The sequence below is a fragment of the Lipophrys pholis genome (assembly GCF_963383615.2).
Source record: "Lipophrys pholis genome assembly, chromosome: 12".
NCBI lineage: Eukaryota > Metazoa > Chordata > Actinopteri > Blenniiformes > Blenniidae > Lipophrys > Lipophrys pholis.
Window position 1 is genome coordinate 13458034 of NC_137641.1, and position 18900 is coordinate 13476933.

The window sequence follows — 18900 nt, forward strand, 5'->3', positions numbered from 1 at the left end:
GACAGGAAACAAGAGCCGGGAAATTTAGTTCCGCTCCTGAGACGTTTCCTTTAACAAGATACAAACCAACCTGTTGACATTTTACTGCTTTATTTGACTTTTCAGTTTTCAAATACAGATATTTATTTGTTTAAAATGAAATATCTCAATTGTTGTAATGACATGAACAAAGGACTTTGGGGACATTACTTTGTTAGCACCTTCCACATTAAAACAAGGCAAGGCAGATTAATATATATAGCAGCATTCAGAAACAGCACGCTTTCCAAGAATATACATTAAAACAACATGATTAAGAATATCAATCTTAAGCAATTAATATAATGAAAAACATTAAAACAAAGCAATTAAGAAAGGCTTAAAAAGAGAATAAATAAAGTAACAGCTTTTATAAGATAAAGGTAATAAAATTAGTACAATAATTTCTTTGATGAAAGGCCTGAGCGAATAATAGAGCTTGAAGGCCTGATTTAAAATAAGTGATCGTGTCAGCAGTCCAGGAAGTTTGTTCTACAGGTGAGGAACTGCTTCACCTTGTTTGCTTCTGACTCTGGGAAAGAGTCTGTTAAAAAAGATAGACGACATTCTTTGTTTCAGTTCAATTGATGGGTCTCTGCAGGCTTGCAACCTGACTTGACACCAAGAAATATATCAAAAGAGATGGAATCTCAACATCCTATCGCGTAAGGAATATCACCTTTCAATAAACAAAATAGGTAGTGAGGTGGGATTTTAAGTAGAGAAAAATGCTTTGACGTGAGCATTACTACAGAGTTCATACTCTGATGACAATATAACAAAGTTTAGTGATCGCACCTGGAATTTTCTGATATAATAATGAGGGTTTATTCGAAAAGAGCTCATTTGTGGATATACTTAGTTACTAGAAATATTAGAAATATTCTTGTTCGGTGAAACAAGGCCCCCTCGATGTAATGGACAGCTCACTGTAATGTGTAACTAATTTCACAAGATGGCGCTCTTCGTTTTGTTTTCCTATTGCTCTGTGACCTAAAGCTACATTTCATACTACTGTGCATGAAATTAAGTTTTTTTTTCCCAGTTAGATTTGATGAATAAAAATCTTCATGGTGAGAATGCCAAATAGTGGCAATCTTGGTAATTCCCATAATCCATACATAAATACAGAAAGGTTGTCTGTGTAGTTTATTTTGCTGAAGAAGATAATGAATTGTCGTTGAAAGAGGTAGAAATCCAAATTATGGTTTACATTTTTAATTATCTTACTGAGGACCTCAGGAAGAGGTTTACTCAGTGTTACTCAGTGACGAAACAAGATGAAGCAGCTTTTCGTTCTTCCACTTTTCACCTGTGGAACAAACCTCCTGCTGACACACTGGACAGCCCTTAAAACGTTATTCTAAACTCAGGCTTTCAATTAAACAGTAGATTTTATCAATGTCATTACTATAATCTCAATTAATCTGTTACTGTGTTTATTCTTCCTTTTGCACCTTTTGTAATCACTTTGTTTAAATGCATTTCATCATTCTTTGTGTTGGCGGGGACTCTGGCTGCTGCGTTCTGGATGAGCTGCAGCTGAATAACATATTGTTATTTTTAATTGAGACCTGTAAACACAACGTTAAATATAATCCAGTCTGCAGAAAATAAATGCTTGAACAAGTTTCTCTGAGTCTTGTTTGATCGGCAATCCTTTCAAATCAGGCTGATTTATGGTCTTAATTTCATTGTTAAATTTCATGTCTGTGTCCATGATTACACCCAGATTTCTGACTTGATTTGATGTCTTGAGTGACATGGAGTGAAGATGACCAATAACCTTTAACCTTGGCCAAAAGAAAAACCCAGATTGCCTCTGTCTTTTTCTGGGTTGTCAAAACTTCTGACACAACAGGTCTACGGTACATTTAAAAAAGATTTATAGGCATTAAAAGGACTTCAAATGCAATTCAAACGTACAGATTTCAAATATAAATCTTAAAAATTTAGAAACACTAACATAGAAAAAGTTCTTAACGTTAGGCGTTTATACTATATAGGTCACCTGAGTCCTCCTGCACCTTCTCCCTTTCAGCTCATTGGTCAGATATTGACAACAGTCCCCGCCTCCTCAAGCGTTCCTGCGCTGTGATTGGTCCAGCCTGTCGCCAGTAACAGGTGCCCCGGCTTGCCCCCGCCCCCCTCCTGCTCCTGCTCCTCCGCCTCGGTCCTCCGGGCTGTCCGCCACGGGAAATCTGTGATGAGAGTTTTAATAATGGCGTGGCGACGGCGGGGGGCTACCGCTGTCTGCCCAAGTTCAGCACCACAAAACCATATGTGAAGTATCGACGGAGAGTTCATCAGCGTTTTATTTTTTTGGTTGCTTATTTTTTTCTTTTCACCGCTCTGCAAAACTGTGAGAAACTACTGGCTTGGAGCTGGAGGCTTTGCCATGTCGTTACTGTGTGTCAGAGGTACGTTTTGGTTTGATTTGCATTTTTATACGCTTGGAAATGAGTGTTGGGAGTTCATTTGGAATATGCTGTTGAGTTTGTTGACACCGTCAATAAAATCTCAGTGCAGGTTGTCAAGCAGGAGGTTTTTTTCTTTTAGTTTTTTTTTTTTTTTTTTTGGAATAACTAACAAAAGTGACAAGCAGGTTTATTCTATCATTGCAAACACAATCAAACTCGCATTAGGAAGTGGTTTTCTAACTAAAATGTAATGCGATCCTTTTATTTAGTTGGATCCATCCTACCAGCTGTTATAAACCAACAACACTCATCTGCCGGTTTATGTTACTCAGAGATTGCACACATGCAGATGTGTACACAGCATAATCCCGAGCAGACCTTTGAAATCTCTCCCATGGAATTAAAGCTGTGGGATGGAAAACAAGTTAAAAATGTATTTAACGATCAGCCGCCCATCCTATAGGTTTTACCCACCTCAGGGTGCTGGAGCTGATCCCATCCCTCTCTATTGAAGGCAGGGTCCATTCTGGACAGGTCACCAGTCCATCTCAGGGCGATGTGTTAGTTTTGGTTTGAACCAAACCACATAGGGCTGATACTTCTAGATGTTGGAACGTCTACCAATAAAACCGATACCAATGTCTTAATGGCGATTTGGTAGTTTCTTGTTGTCACTGGTAAAATTGGTGAATTCCAAAGTGGATAACAAAAGTGCTCCGGAGGAAAAGGTTGAACCTAAACCGAATATCGGGTAATCATGCACTTTGTGTGATGTTGGAAGTTGCAAAAAATAGGTTACAGTCCTGCATTTAAAGTCTTATCAGATTAAAAAAAACAAACAAACCAAAAAAAAAAACAGTTTGAGCCTCTTGCTGTACCATCTCCTACAGTTGCAAAGCACATTACGCAATGTGGGATTCTGTGACAGCAGGACGGATGCCCGGCAATATGGATCAGTGCTGCAAAGAGGTAGATGTAAAAAATACACACGGAGAAGACACAAACAAAATAACCTGAAAACTAAAACTAAAAGACCCTCTTAAAAATAAAGCCTCGTAAAAGAGTTATTAGATGAAATATGCTCTACAAGTTTGAATGCAATAATCTTCACTGTAATGAACTGGAGGAAAATGTGGCCTGTTAGGAGGGTTTCTATCTATGTCAGCAATTCATTTCTATTTTTTCTGTTAAAGTAAGACTATTACTGAGCACAAAATGAAATCCTAAAATGTTGTAAACCATTGAAATTCCTTTTTTTTTTTACAATGATTAAGAAGAACCACAAGCCCTTTTGCCTAAGAAAAGAAAATAATTTTATTGGCAGCGTGAGAATCGCTTTACAGGGTGGTGGGGTCAGAGGTGGCGATGAAAACAGGGTCTCAGGGGCCGGGGGTATCGGGCACTACACCCTTACTTTATCTTAAACCTCATCCCCCGTTATACATGAGACAGTGCGCTTTAAAATTCTAAATGTTCCACAAGTCATTGCCATGATTGCTACACAACCCCCCTACTGGGTAGAAGACTTTTTCTCAGTGGGGGAGTTGCGAGTGCGGTTATGACCTGGTCGTTTGCGCCGCACCAGGCTCGTGGGCTGTATCATTTGCATTACACCATATCAACAGATGCACCCGTTGTTCCCATCTCTGATATACGGGACATGTAATATCAGTGAAATTGATGACATTCCTTACAGAAATCAACACTTCAAATGTTCCTGTTTGGATCCAATGCAAAATTTGTCACTCTAGAGCTTGTTTCCATTGTGTCCATTGCCTCCTTGAACAGTGTTTATTATAATGCTCACAGCCATAAGTCGTGTTAAAATAAACACGTTTTTTTTGGTATCCATTTTCATGCATGATTCATCTGACATCCATTAGTTTGACTATTGCATTTTGTTGTACCACATTACATTCTCAGCTGTTTTTGATGGATCCTGTTTCATCTCATTATTGCTATTTAACTGTCAGAGGCCCAAAATAGTCCCCATCATCAGGCCTTTTGTGTATGACTGAATTGTGCTGCTTCTGCCCACCACTTCTTTTGAATTTGATGTAACATCTCAAGATGGAACATCATGACTCATCACGTACTGATTTCATACTTTACTTACTTACATAATCAGACAACCACCTCCTGTCACAATCCTTAAGTTTGTTAAGTGCCTCTGTGTCCAGGTCACTGTTGAGTAATGAGTAATATCGTCTACCTCTAGTCAGTGTTCCATCAGAATTATTGACACTCACAACTTTTTAAGCATGTACTTAAAGAAAAGGTATAGTAAATACAGGGTCAGTGAATTACGCTTTCAAACAAATAGTCACAAGTGAAACCTAAAACACTTTAGACATTTTGAATGCTGATCAATAAGACTCACCTGTGCAGAATGGCTATGCTCAAATTAGCTCAAATAACCAGTAACTGGAAGTTTTTCTTAATAAAAATAGTCTGGATCTTTCCAGCCTCTTTGGTTAGGGTGGGAGTTCCAACTGTGAAATGTTTTTATTAAAGGGAATATATTAAGCTGTTTAAAGTACATGATGCTCAATAGTGAGCCTTGTGTCATTCTATAATTCGCTCTCTATCAATGTTTCAAATTCATGATGAAATATATTCTTTACAGAGGAAACTGAAACGTCCAATCACAGGAAAGACTGCTACACATTTCTAAGAGGTTGGACATATAATAAACAGGCGCAAAACACTTGTAGATAGGAACAAGAAATTCTAGAAGCTGCCATTGGCTCGAACTGAGCTGCAAACAAATATTGGTGAAGTCCAGATGGCGGCCGATTGCCATGAGTTGTGTTTTCCAGATATATCTCTGATTAAATACCCCAATGCACAATGCCATAAATTGATCAGGCAGTCATATGGGAACCTTTGCCAAGTGGCTGCTTATTTGTTGTTTTGTAATTTGATTGACACTCTTGATAACTCTTGTGCTTGCTGTCCACTCTGATTTACAGGAAGCACATTGACTGTCCAAAATGAAATTACTTTTTGGGGATCATCAATTCCACTTGGAAAAACACTCAAAATGTTCAAATCCATCCACCCATTTTCTCCCGCTTATCATTCATTATGTTCAAATCCAACAATTCACAAAGTTGAAAATTCAAATGGTGAATGAACTCCATAGAATGTATTTTCACTGTTTCAGCAGTCTCAAAGCCCTTTACACTGTTTAAACACACAGTAGCACACCAAAGACCACGGCTGCCTTGAGACATGCTTGACCTCCATTGGGAACAATTTAGGGTTCAGTTTCTTGCCGATTGACACTTAAGCATATTGACGAGGAGAAATGGGGGCTCGGACTGGCAAACCCGGGATTGTAAGACCACCCAGCTGATCCACAGTGCGAGAACACAAAGACAACAAAAGTCATTTTGATTTTGAATCGGTGAGCTTCAGGATTAATCCAGAAATCCATAACTCAAGCAGAGACAGAAGGTCGGGGGTTGCAGACCAGGTCACAAAGAGGGAAAACAGTTTGGTGCCACTCAGTTTAGAAAGTTAAACTCAGTGATTTCGAGTTGTCTTGCTAAATGGCATCATTTACTGGAGAGCTTTCCGGCTGTTGTATCGATCCGCGAAATTATAGCCAGTCAGACCCAATAGATAAAGAGTCAAGGGTGCTTGGGCAGGGGTTGTTCTCGTGTGATCAGCTGATGCTGTGACTCATCCCACCGACGGCACAGCTTGACAGTGTTGCCTATTTATTGCTAGTTGAGATGCTCCATCGCCATGGCAATGTCTTTACACAACAGATCAGTGGCTTCCCTTTACAAGTGGACGTGCGGTCGGGGTGGGAGGGTTCAGCAGAGGTCTCATGCAGGTTGCTGAGTGGACTCACGGCTCACATGGACACTGTGACGCTGCAGTATTCATTTCCCACAAGATGCTTTTCCAGACACGTGTGAGTCGCGTCAACGCCCGGCATCATCCAGGACGGGCACCTGGTGCCACATGCAGGCGTATCTCGATTGCCGGAGCAGGACCCTGCAGGTGTTTCCGCTCAGCCGCTGACGGACGGAAGCTTCGGTTCAAGAGTTTTATCGTCTTCCCTCTTTTTCGTGCGCAGGGCTGATGGCATTCCTGACCATGACCCAGGCTATCGCACAAACATGGTGGTCTATTTAATCTTGTGATATTGATGAGAATAGAAATAATCTTCTGCATTATTATCATACAATCAGGCAGATATATCGCTAGATTTAGCTGAAGTGTGTTGGGATGTGGAAGAGTCAAACTAACAGTGATTGGCTTCTCTAAATAGCAGCCAAATGTAGGTTACATGACATCGATATTTGCTCAAGTAAATCAGTTTTTATTTATAAACCCAATCTCACCAATCATAAGACTGCTATATTAGGGCCTTTGCGATCTGAGGCTTCCAATGTGATGGAAGAATAATTTTAATGGATCAAAATGTTTGAAAGCAGATGTTCCGTTTACAGAAACAACAATGATCACAAAGTAATTTACAGCACAGATTTATAGAGAGGTCAAGGCCTGTCGGTGCAGTCCTTCTTTTGTGTAAAAACAAAAAGACCTCATTTCTACTGAAAACATGCCCCCAGGCCTAGACTGAACCCCCGCCAGCCTTAAATGTCAGACATTTATGAAAAATAAATAAATAGATAAATAAAGATATCTACTTATAATTAGAATCAGGGAGGACATTACATGTACATAGTTCCACCATAATATTCCAGATTAAAGTCAGGGATTAGTTTTTTAATACATTAAACTTGTGAAGAAATGACAGCTTAATGCTGTAAAGTACAAAATGTACTGAACTGTGGATTGTTGAACTATCTTTCGTACTTTTTTTTTTTTTTTTTTCCCTCGACAAGTCTGATCCAAACGGCTTCTGATGTATAGTCACTCATGATCTGAACCACAAATAGAAAATATATATGAAAACCAGTTGATTTTCTTTTCAAAATTGCCACGAAATGATGAGATAAAGAGAATAGCTGAGAGCTACCTTGAGGATAAGATGAGGATTACAAAGTATTTGACATTTGTCAATTTTTGCAAGGTGGATCAGAGGATGTCTAGGTTATGACAGTTTTTTTTTAATTCTTTTTTTATTATTATACCAATTCAATTGAGTGCTTAGTACAATATTGAACATATTTTTTTTATATTGGATGATAAACTTAAAATACAGAGTTAATACATACATAATCCCTGTATTGCAGAAACGTTCCTTCACTGTAGCACCGCTAAGGTAGCTCCGCTTATCACCCACAAAAGGAACAACAACTTTTCTTTTTTTTAGGAAAACGGTCTCACGGCGTGGGTTCTTAACACCGGCAAAAGCAGTGAATTTATTTATTTAAAAGCAGGTATGAAGTGTTTTTTGGAGGCTAACCTAGATATTATCATCACTCTGGTTTTAACAACCAAACGCCCAATGAAGCGTCAATATTTACTGGCGTATTTGAGGATATTGAATAAAGATGACAATCCATTGAGCTTCTATACATTCTAAATACACCAAATTCCAACTCACATTTATTTTACCGTTTAAGCTCTTTTTTTTCTTTCCTTTTTCTTCATGGATGTGCAGGACTGTAGCTCTACTCATCAGTTAAAAGTGGACTGGTGAGCTCAGTGACGCCAGTGTGTTCCTGCCAGCTTTCCAATGTCCATACAGGATGTATGGCTTGTTTCACGCTTCATTTGCATCTTTTGTCTGCCGATTGTCTCTGTTGACACCCTGTCGAAATTTGTTTTAGACCTCTTCCTTATCTGAAATATCACACACCCAGATCAATGCACTGTTGGCAGCTGAGTAACACACATGCTGCCCGTCACTAGTTGCTGCAGTGCTGTTTGCTTGGAATGCCTTAACTGTCACAGTGGATTTATTTTTTTTTTATGAAGGATTGAAAGACAAGGGGACCGGCAGGATTAAAAGTGATGGAGCCATGGGCAGAGTTGTTGAACGTAGCAAGCGGCAAAGTAGTGGAATTATGGGAGAATGAGGCAGAGTGAGCGCTTAGAGATTGTGGGAATAATCCCCCGGCCATCTGTTGCTCTCTCTCTCTCTCTCTTTCTCTCTCTCTCTCTCTCTCTCTCTCTCTCTCTTGCTCTCTCTCCTCTTCCACTCGCTCCACCTGATCCAGAAGCCGGCACAGAGCGGAAGTGCACCAGGGCTTACAGCAGTAGTAGACTCTGGTGTCACTTCCTGTTCCTGCCTCCCTGCTTTCCACTCATCATGTCCTGTTATTTACAACATCAATATGTTCTCTCATCACTCTGTTGCTAAGTGTGCTACTCTAAAGTGAAGGTATCCATTTTTACAGGAGGTTTTCGCCACCAGCTTTAAATGTCTCTTTGGAGCAAAGTCAAACCATATCTCGAGTTGGTTTATTTAAAGCACCTGGATTAACACATAAAGCAACATGACTGAATGAACGCGGTCAAACTGCCAGTGTTTTCTGATTTATTAGACATCTGTCAGTTTAAGAGGGCAGTAAAAAAGGTTTACTGCTCTAACCTCTAGGCCACTACTTATATGTGTTCTCTAGTTTTCTAATAGTAGAATAGCGTGATAAATGATAGATTTTACCAGTTCAGGAAAAATCAAATGTGTTTTAAAAATAAGTTTCAATGAAAACTGACTCGTATAAGGTTGCATGTTTTCTGAAATCCATCCAATTTCCTTTTGGATTCTGAATTTAAAGAAAAAAGCATCAATTTTGTTTTTGTTAATCGTCGAGAAGTACAGTGATGATGTATCATCGTACAGCTTTTATTTCAAAACTGTGTTCAGCTACGCTCAATGTTGTACCAGCAAACATAGTAAACAAAGCATAAACAAAAATGTGTTTCAGTGTTTCAAGAACATGGATTTGACTGGAATTTGGACTAGTTGGATTAATCTGCATAGTTAAAATGTTTTCTTTTGAGCTTTAAAAAAGTAATATATATTTTCACAAAAAACCAAAATGCTAGGTATAGATTATTTAGTGTACTGAATTGTAGGGGAAGAGAAAGTGTGTAGGACGGATGGTCAAGCCCAATTGGTACATTGAGTGTTTTCACACATTCATTGGGCTCTCATCACTGGCAAGATTGGCTGGAGCTTTACCTTTTGGAAAAGGTGTCTGTCCAAAAACAAATACCTGAAGAACACAAGCACACTTGGCAAGTTGCCGTGCTATACTGCTTATGTAATTCGTTGACCACTATTAACTTTAATCTCCCCCCAAAAAAACTCTGTCAGTACTTTTGTTTCGTTACAAAGTTTTGTAACATCTGTGTAAAAACATATAAGGCTTTCATCAAAATACAACACATAATGGGATTACTGCTGAACTCGGGTCAAAATTATATTTCTCATATTGAAGGAGCCTACCCATATCAAAAATCGAATTAACCACTTGTGGTCCTTGTTTCTCATTCTTTTTTTGAAACGGCAACATCAAAGGGACCGGAAGAGACAAGCAAGGGCACGCTTATTTGCGTGAAGTGGCACAGATTACTCTGCTACCTGTCCCACCTTCCAAAAATTCCATCCATTTCTTGAGTTTGAGTGTTTGAGTCCTGCTAATGGTTATTTCAACATACATAGATCTTCAGAAGAGTTTCAGATTCATCACAATGTGCTTTGGGATGCCATTGGTGTTTTAACATTCAAATTCAGCATTCTCAGTGGATGATGGTTCACAAATCCTAAAAAAAACAGCCGAATGAATTCAGATCAACTTCTTGAAAGATTTGAGCCTATTCAGAAGCGAGACAATAAGCCCAGGAAGAGGAGGAATAAAACAGTACGTAGATACGGTAATTGAGCCACTATCCTTAAGCCCAATGTGCTCTGAAGCCACGCACAGCAAATGATAAGCATCAGTTTCCACCATAATGGCTCCCTGTTTCACGGCCCTTGTGCTCTCTGTGCTCCAGTTCCTAAATAATGTCATGCAAATTAGGACACAAGACCTCTGTGACCACTCATTTTCCTGAGTGGAAAGACCAAAAATAAATAAATAAATAAAAGGATAACAGTGCTCTTTTGTGTCAACATTTCCACTACGTGTTTTGTGCTCAAACAAAGAGCAGGGTGTCAAACACATTTTAGTTTGAGTGGCCACACACAACCCAGTTTCATCTGGAGTAGACTGGACTGGTCAAAATAGTGTTTAAATAGTGTTTACAGGTTTTTTTTTGTTGTGGCACAGAGTATACGTGATGAAAACGTCTACATTTTTACAAAATTCAACAATTACTACCATCTCAACATAGACATAGAGGTATTTACAGGACTGTAAAGGGACAAACTGCGAGACGTCAATTAATTGACTTTCTTTGGTCAAATGTTTAGTTCTTGCAATTGTTACACCACAAGACAAAAATGATTTCTCCTTATTGTAGTAAAAGTTGACGCATGGATAGTTGGGACCCAAACGTGCACAGAGAGACTGCAGGGAGTGTTTAACATGAAAATATGAACGCTTCATTTGTGCCTCCATCATCCCCGCCGTGCCCATCTGCCAACTCAGGCTCCGGAGGTTTAGCAGGTTATATGCCTGCACACGTAACCCCGCCACTGCAATCTCAATTAATCCCGTCTAAAGCGCTGCAGAATCCCATAAACGTTATTGTATAGATGCTTGCGCGGGACTAAAGACGGCAGGTCTAACTTTAAACCAAGACACAGCAGTAATGGTATTCACTCTGAAATACCTTTTGTGTGGGTGTGTGTGTGTTTGCTTCCCATCTTAATGCCCATCTGCCTCAGTCCTCCATTGTTTTTCATCTGTTTGTTTACCAACTGTTGTGATTTGTGAGGCAGCTGTCTAGGCTTAAGCATCATGATCAATGTGAGTATCTTTAATCGTCTACAAGGTATTTTTAATTTGGAGTGGGGGTTGAGCCATGCCATTTAAATGTTAACATGTGGGTTTTTTTTAGTTTTTTTTTTACATTAGCTTAAATGTCCTAACACAAGCAAGGATAAGCAACTTTACTGATTGTGAGGGCCATAAAAATATAATTTTCACTACCAACAATTCAAGTTGTCTTTAATTACTTCAAACAGCATAATATATAAGAACGTTTATTATTGATTTAAACAAGGAACCCACTGTATTCTTTTCATTTTAAGTGTATTAGATAAATATGCATGTACTTGACGTTTTTCTCCCCCCCCAAAAAAAATTCCTTTACGAATACAGCAATTATAAGAATACGGGTGTTTTTAAAAATAGGTATTTGGACCAGTGAGTCATCACAGGGAAAGATGATGCCTGCTTTGAGGAGAGACTCAAAAACAGGTGTAATACCATCAATGGCCTTTTGGCGGAGTGCATACTGTTGCTGTAAGCAAAACATTTAGCGTAGAATGACTGATGGGGAGTAGAAACACTGAGGATGTTGCTCTGTGCCTGCTCGCCACTCAGCTGCACGTGTGAAGTGTGAACTTCCCCAAATCTTGCCCCCACTCGTGTTGGTGGTTTTGAAGCTGGAACGTGCGGTGACAAGTTGGTGACAGTGAAAATAGGAAGTTGATGGCGGGGTGAGCTGTATTGAAGCGACGCAGCGCACATAGTCAAAAAATGTCTGCTATTGTGAGACAGTCGTTCAAATCGCGGTAGAAATTTTCTTCATCAGGTCCGCATTGAAGGTGTGAGGTACAGGTGAGGTCTTCAATGGACATTTTATTTGATAAGGGGTTAACAAATGGGGCAACGGCGTCCGCCAGTTTGTACCATATAGTGGTATTAATCCACCACTGATAGGTGTAGAGCAGAGAGTTGGAGTTCACACAAACGTTAGTGTGATGACAGGGAGTGGCTGCAATCTTTAGTCCCTCCGATGTCGAAGTTATTAAAATACAAAATGCGCACATCAGATCTCTTCCAGCCAGGTTAACCGGACACAAGTCAGACACTAAAAATGAATGCTTGGTTGTTCTTTCACTTTCCTTCATTTACCAAGTGCAACGGACGGGAGTAGAACATTTTTCCAGTACTGCTTTTCCACTGGCACATGTTGACCAGGAAGAGCGTCCGCTCACTTTTAATTGAATGTGTTTACTCTGAATTACAGAGTGGGTGGCTCCGGAGTCCACCAAGAAAGTAAATGGTCTTATTATCAACCTGACAGGTTATAGTAGGCATTCAAGGTGGTAAATGAAAGTTGCAAGAACACCATATCTTGTACAACTTGCCAGACAATGTCTGCTTTCTGTAGACATATGAGTGCAGCAAAATGTCAGAGGGTTACAGCGAGGACAGGGGTTTATAACAATTGTAGGAATTGTTTGTTTCTGTAGCTCGGCCTCGGAGGGTGAACGTGATCGCACCTCGAGTCAGACATCCTGCGTAAGAACATTAAATGTCTACGTTTCCACTGACATGCAGAACGTTTATGCAACGCAGTAGAAAGCTTTTTTCTAATACAGAAACTCCAGGAATGCACTACCGGGGGCACCTTTCACAGTCCAAAAACATGCATGTGTAGTTAACCTGGTGATTCTAAATTGCTCCCGGGTGCCAATGTGAGTGTGTGTGGTTGTCTTGTCTCTGTGTTTTCCCTGTGAAAGGCTGGCAAATGTGTCATATTTGGCTTTTCTTGATCAATTTAATTACCGCCATGATGTAGGTCAGTCGTCCCCCATCTGTTTGTTCTTGGAACCCCTCCAGATTGCCTTCTGAAAAGGCCTCTGAGCCCCTCTCTGATTTCTCATTTTCCAAAACATTACAGTGAAACTCTCTCACACAAATTGTAAAAATGTTCTCAGCATTACAGTTGTTCCTTTTAATCATAAAGCTTTCTTTCCTTTTTTTATTCAGGGTTGTTTCAACCTTGAGCTACAGGTTTTTCCATTCAATTTCCTATTATTTTCATGCAACACCACCCCTTTTCCTTACGTTTTTGTCTGAACTCATTTCCCGATTGTACCCTAGAATCTCTGTTTGAAATTTTTTATAATTCTTAAGACATCATCGTTCCGTGGATTGGCATACTAAAGGCCCCTTTCCATGACGTTTCAAGGGAAAGCGCATCGTTTTCACAGAAAGGTTTTGCATTTACATTGCGACATTTGAAAACAATGTCCGTTTTCACGGAAACGGCAGATACGCTGAAAATAATGTAGTGAGCATGTGCAGAACTATTTACTGCACAGTCGCAGCATTTTCAAGAAGTAGTGTTTTCCTCCGCCGACATGGCGTTTTTGAAAAGTTCCACCTCGGGAACCGTTTTCAAAAAGTTGTGTTTCCAGTGGCTTCCAGCACCGTTGTCAGGTAAACGGACACCCCAAACACAACAACGGTTTTCTGTTTTCACTTGAAAACATTGTCGTGTGAACCAAGCTTAAAGGAGTATCCAGAACAAAACTGCATTTGCTTTTAATACATGTTTAAACAATGTCGTCTTTGTTAATAGTCACCGTCTCAGAGTGGGTTGAGTGTGTATTCGATCAAATATGTCAAGAAGAAAATCCTTTTCATGAGGCGAACTTGCTTTCGCACATAACTGTAACCTTCAGGCTCTGCGAGAGGTTAAGCTCACTGGTTCAGTGGAAGAGTGCGTTTATATAAGAATGAATTGTGTATCCAGAGATTAGATGAAGATTAATTCCTCCGTTATACTTAATATGAAAGAATAAAGCAAACAGAAACAGTGGGGGAAATGAAATAAAAATGAGTTGACTCACATGACTTTATGTGGATGTTTCCTAATACTGGATGATGAGCAAGGTAACGTCAAACATTTGGATGTTTTCGTTTTTTGAAAAGAACCCGAAGCGGTGAAAAGGAGTAGGTCATTTATTTTTGGTCAAGTAGCACGTGAAGTGCTCCTGCTCTCGCCATGCGTTTGTTTGTCACGAGTCACACGAACTCCGCGCTCGCTTGGATTCATATTGATGGATTTGAGGGGCCGTCGTTGACACGAGATCCCGTTTGTTTTTCACGACCAGGTTCTTTTTCCATTGGCAAATTTACGTTTTGTTCTATTCTGGTTTAGCATTGAATAAGAACTCTGTCGCCTACAACTGCATCATTGAATTTATTGATGATAAAAATCCTGCTGTACAAACATGACGTCAACAGATTTTAATTAAGTGGAATACAAATGGCTTCAAATGTCCTAATCGTTGTGTTTTTGTGTTTTACAGTGAAGAAAGCTAAGCTCCAGGGACCCAAAGGTAAGCACTTTATCAATTCACATGTGAAGTAACCTGGTCTGATCTTTACCTCCTCTCATGGCGTGGCGTTGGTGAGAGCTCTGCAAACTGAAACGGCACTTGCCTTCCATGACGTTGCGGGACTGTTGATGTTCTTCTAAATTGGCTGACACCAGCGTTAAGCTGTCGGTAAACGAGCTCACTAATCCAGTATCCCAGTGGTCAAAAAACCTAAAGCCTCCCAGACTTGTTCGGTTGAACTTTAGGCTCCACGTCTTTCTGCTTGGTGCTTTTTTGGAAATGCGCCACATGCCCTTGCGTCTCATGTAGGTTAATCGCTTCGATTTCTGGCACTCGGAGTCACTCAAATTACGCTCGCGTTCCTGTTATGTAATGTGGCGTCCTTCCATGCCAGGCCGTGCACAGGTGAGCTTAGATCAGTGGCGGCTAAGTCCAAATCCTCAACGTCTCCACCCAAGCAAATCCCCGTGGTGTTCAGGGTCACGCCGGCGTGACGGTTCTTGCAAGAAGAAGCAGACAAGCAGTGACAGGAAGTCACTACTGCTTTGAAAGTGCTGGTGATATATTTTTTTTTCACACTTGTTTTTACTACCCAGAGTGACCTCTGTAAGGTTGATCTTCCAGCAGATCTCTGTATTTGTTTGGATCTAATGCTTATTGTCCTCAAGGCTGTGTAAACGTGGAACTTTTTTCAAACAAAAACATAAGAAGAATATGTGTTCGCTGAAAACGCCCGTGCTGCTCTAAAGAATTAAGTGATTTTGATTGTGAGGCTCTGCTGGTCCTCCTCCCGTCTCTGGGCCACAAACCATATGACACCTGTCCCAGTGCAAACATTGAGGCTAATTCAGTTAAGCCAGACATCTCCCTGTGCATTGTAAACATCAGTCCTTTGTTTTGCTCCAAGGCAAAGGAAGATTTGACAAGCACAGTCCTGCGAGAGATTTAGAACAAATGTGCTGCTGACTGTAATTTAGTGTAACGTGTTTGCAAGACTGAATGCAGCCAGTTTCAGCAATTTTGCTATAATTCTTTGTAGTGAATGTTGTAATATTCAAAGCTGACAAATGACTTGTAGATCTCACGTTTTGTGTATTTTATTGCCATTATGTCACCAGCTGGAAGGAACAGGCTTGGTCTGTCCAGGCCCTTTGTCTGTTTATTCAGCTTTAAGGAATTATTCACAGGTCAAATCCGTTATTGTTCCTCCTTCTCCTTGATAATCAAGTGACTTATGGCAGAGGCCTTAAAGTTTACATAAGCCTGGTTTAGGATTATTGTTTGCACTGTTTCCCCACGCCTACAGTTGGATAAAGGTTTTTTTTTTTGTTTGTTTTTTTTTGAAGGTTTTGACATGAAAGTGGCTGAGGGTGACCTTGAGTGGGCCTGCAGCCAGCTGTCTTACTTTCCACTGACTGCCAAAGGAAACATGAGTTTGATAATGACCCTATGTACGCCTGCCTCAAAGCATGTACTCCCCAGGAACAAGCTTATCTTTTAAAAATACCCAGCGTGGACATTCAAGTTACATTCTTTACGTTATATGCAGTTCCAAACACTCATACGGGTAAAAAAAAGCTCCACAACAGCAGTGGAAAAGCCCTCCAATAGGTTTATGACTTCTGTTGCATGCAACATTGATGAGTGGCCTGCATTTAAAATGTCAGCTTTCCAACTCCCTGTGTTTTCCTGACTAATTTATTAAAAAAAAAAAAAAAAAAAAAAATGCCGTCATCATCGATCAATAATGAATGAAGATGTTTGACTGATGACTCAGGGGTGAGTGGGTGGTTACCCTCCGGCAGGAGGGATCGAGTAATGCCAGGAAACATTGTCCCACAATTCACCTCCTCTGGTTCTCCCTCTGTGAAACTGCACAGTATTGTCATCAGACATTAAAGAGGCAACAAAAAAATACGAAAAGACTGTTTGTACAGAGTAAAGGCAGCCCGAACAAACCCCAGAAACCAGCTGTGATGACGGTGATTTACCTCGGTGCTATCAAACGAGCCTCAAAGCCATGCTGTCCGGGTGAGCTTGTAAAAACGTGCACAATTTAACAGCTATAGTCGAAGGTTTTTAGACATTTCACGGTATTTTGCACTAGAAGGTATCATTAAAGTTGGCTTTATGTTGAAATTGTAGTAATATTCAGTGGTAATTATTTGGTTTTGTGAAAACAGAGACATTTTTTTCATCAAGTATGTTCTGTGCCACAACCAAGAAAAACTCTTAAAATTCAAATCTAAAGGTACTGTTTTACCTGTCTGGCCTATTCAAGATGAACAAACTAAAATGAACTAACCTCAAAGGAAACAAAGAGTCCCGAACTTAACAAAATCAAGTCTGTATAGGTTTACATTTAGAGAAGTAGTGATCTGAACCAGACAACACCCACGGCCTGTGCATTGCTCCCCAAGTTGTTTTTAAACAGCCTCTGTGCAAATTTCTTTAGAAGATGCTTGCTACCGCCCCGCACCAGCCTAAAACCCATCCACCGTACTGTATTTCTCGAGTACATGTTGCACCAGCATGATTAGAAAACAAAACATGACGCCACACATACTGCAGTGTCCTCTAATATTAGTTTCCATCTCACCTGTGTTCCCATTAGTGAAAGGCCATCGCTCATGCAAAATGAAACCTAATAAATCTTCCTGGTGAGCTTATGCCAACACTGTTTCTACACTTTTATCAGCTGATTGCTGTCTAATATCCTTTTATATTTGCTGAGTCAATCCTCTGTTTGGCTGTACTTTTGCAGCCAGATTATTGAGGCACTTTCTGGAAATCTTTCAGCCCCACTCCTAAACATTATATCTTCATCACCCTGGCGATCAGTATCCACTTTACATGTAACCGCAAGAGTTCACCTGAAAGACTGAAGCTTTGACGTGAACCAAGTATCATGCTGGCTAGCACACACGTCTTGCTGTCTTGTGAGCAGCTCCGGAAACGCATCCTGTTACAAACTCATCGACGTGAACACAGCCAGCAGGTGTTGGATTAAGAGGATGAATTGGCAATATAAAAATTCTCTGCATGCAATGAGTTTAGCAACGTCTCTATTTACACAGTTGTCATGTGTTTTAGCTTTCTAAGCACCAGATGACGATTGTCCTATAAAACTGAACTGAATGAAAACTTTTAGAGTCAACTCGCAACAGTGCAGCGTCGGCATTATTAGGATTTTGGTCGTACCTCATGTTGACCATGAGTTTATCTCTATTAACCATTCAGGAGCATTACAGACCCCCAAAAATTGGGTTTTATAAACTACATTGGCAGAACTCTTGGCTTAAGGCTGGCTTTCCTCATGTTTTTCACATTATTGGTAATAGATGATGAGAATTTATTAGTAATGAAATACAAAAACCCTTCCTATGCTCGTTGGAGTGTCTGGCACTTCCTTATATATTGATTCGCCACAACTGTTGCGACTGTTGCACATATAAGCAATAGAACTTATTTTAAAATTCTAATTCGACTTTATACATTTACAATACGTTCAGTTCTACAAATGTGTGACTTATGAGAATGATGGTTTCACCCTCTACTTTTTTTTTCTTTTTTCTCATGATTTCTTCTTAAAAATGAAAGCCCTCATCACATGTTCCCTGCTGTCAGCCAGCCCTAAACCGTATAAACCAGGAAGGTTGCACATTCATCCCAATTCTTTAATCAAGTTGTCTATTTGTTTGTAATAACTTGACCTAATTTTTTAGATTGTGGTATTCAAGCATGACAAAGTATTTACATCATTACAAGCTGGACATTTCTAACATGTGACAAATCACTTTGGCATTTTCACACTAGTATGCATATCTCTGTACTTACCCTGTATATCAGCACAGCTCGTTTATCAGCTTTTATATTAATTGCATGCGTATGATATATGTTTGAAATACCCTGAAATGCTGCTTTGTCAATCAATTGTAATGGCCTATGAACAATAATTTTAGAATTGGCCTCACAGATCCAGTATTGATCACTCGTGTGCACACATACTTTGTCTTCTTCCTGGTAGTTATTTCCGCCTCCCCCCTCAGCAGTGCAGATCGTATCGGCCACACGGTGGACAGCGCCTGCTGTGAAGGGTCCACCGCCACTAAGTGGCTCTTATCTAATCCATACATCCTCTTCCTTTATCCCATCTCTGCTATTCATGGGAGTCGACCCAAATGTGGCACAAGGCATGGACTATCTAATTAGGGAATAGCTCGAGCATCCCCCAGGCTCCTTTATAATAACGCCTGTGTTTTGTCGCGACCGTCCTCTGGAGAC

General features: G+C 40.1%; 1 protein-coding gene across 1 annotated transcript in view; it reads left to right on the forward strand.

Moving 5' to 3' along the window:
• The first annotated feature begins 2203 nt into the window (after nucleotides 1-2203).
• The window catches only part of unc13bb (unc-13 homolog Bb (C. elegans)), a 71518-nt gene continuing 54821 nt past the window's right edge, over nucleotides 2204-18900 (forward strand). The window contains exons 1-2 of the mRNA XM_080476819.1: nucleotides 2204-2438; nucleotides 14587-14616. Of these exons, the coding sequence (XP_080332945.1) occupies nucleotides 2417-2438; nucleotides 14587-14616 (52 nt within the window). The 5' untranslated portion in view covers nucleotides 2204-2416. The remainder of the gene's footprint in view (nucleotides 2439-14586; nucleotides 14617-18900) is intronic.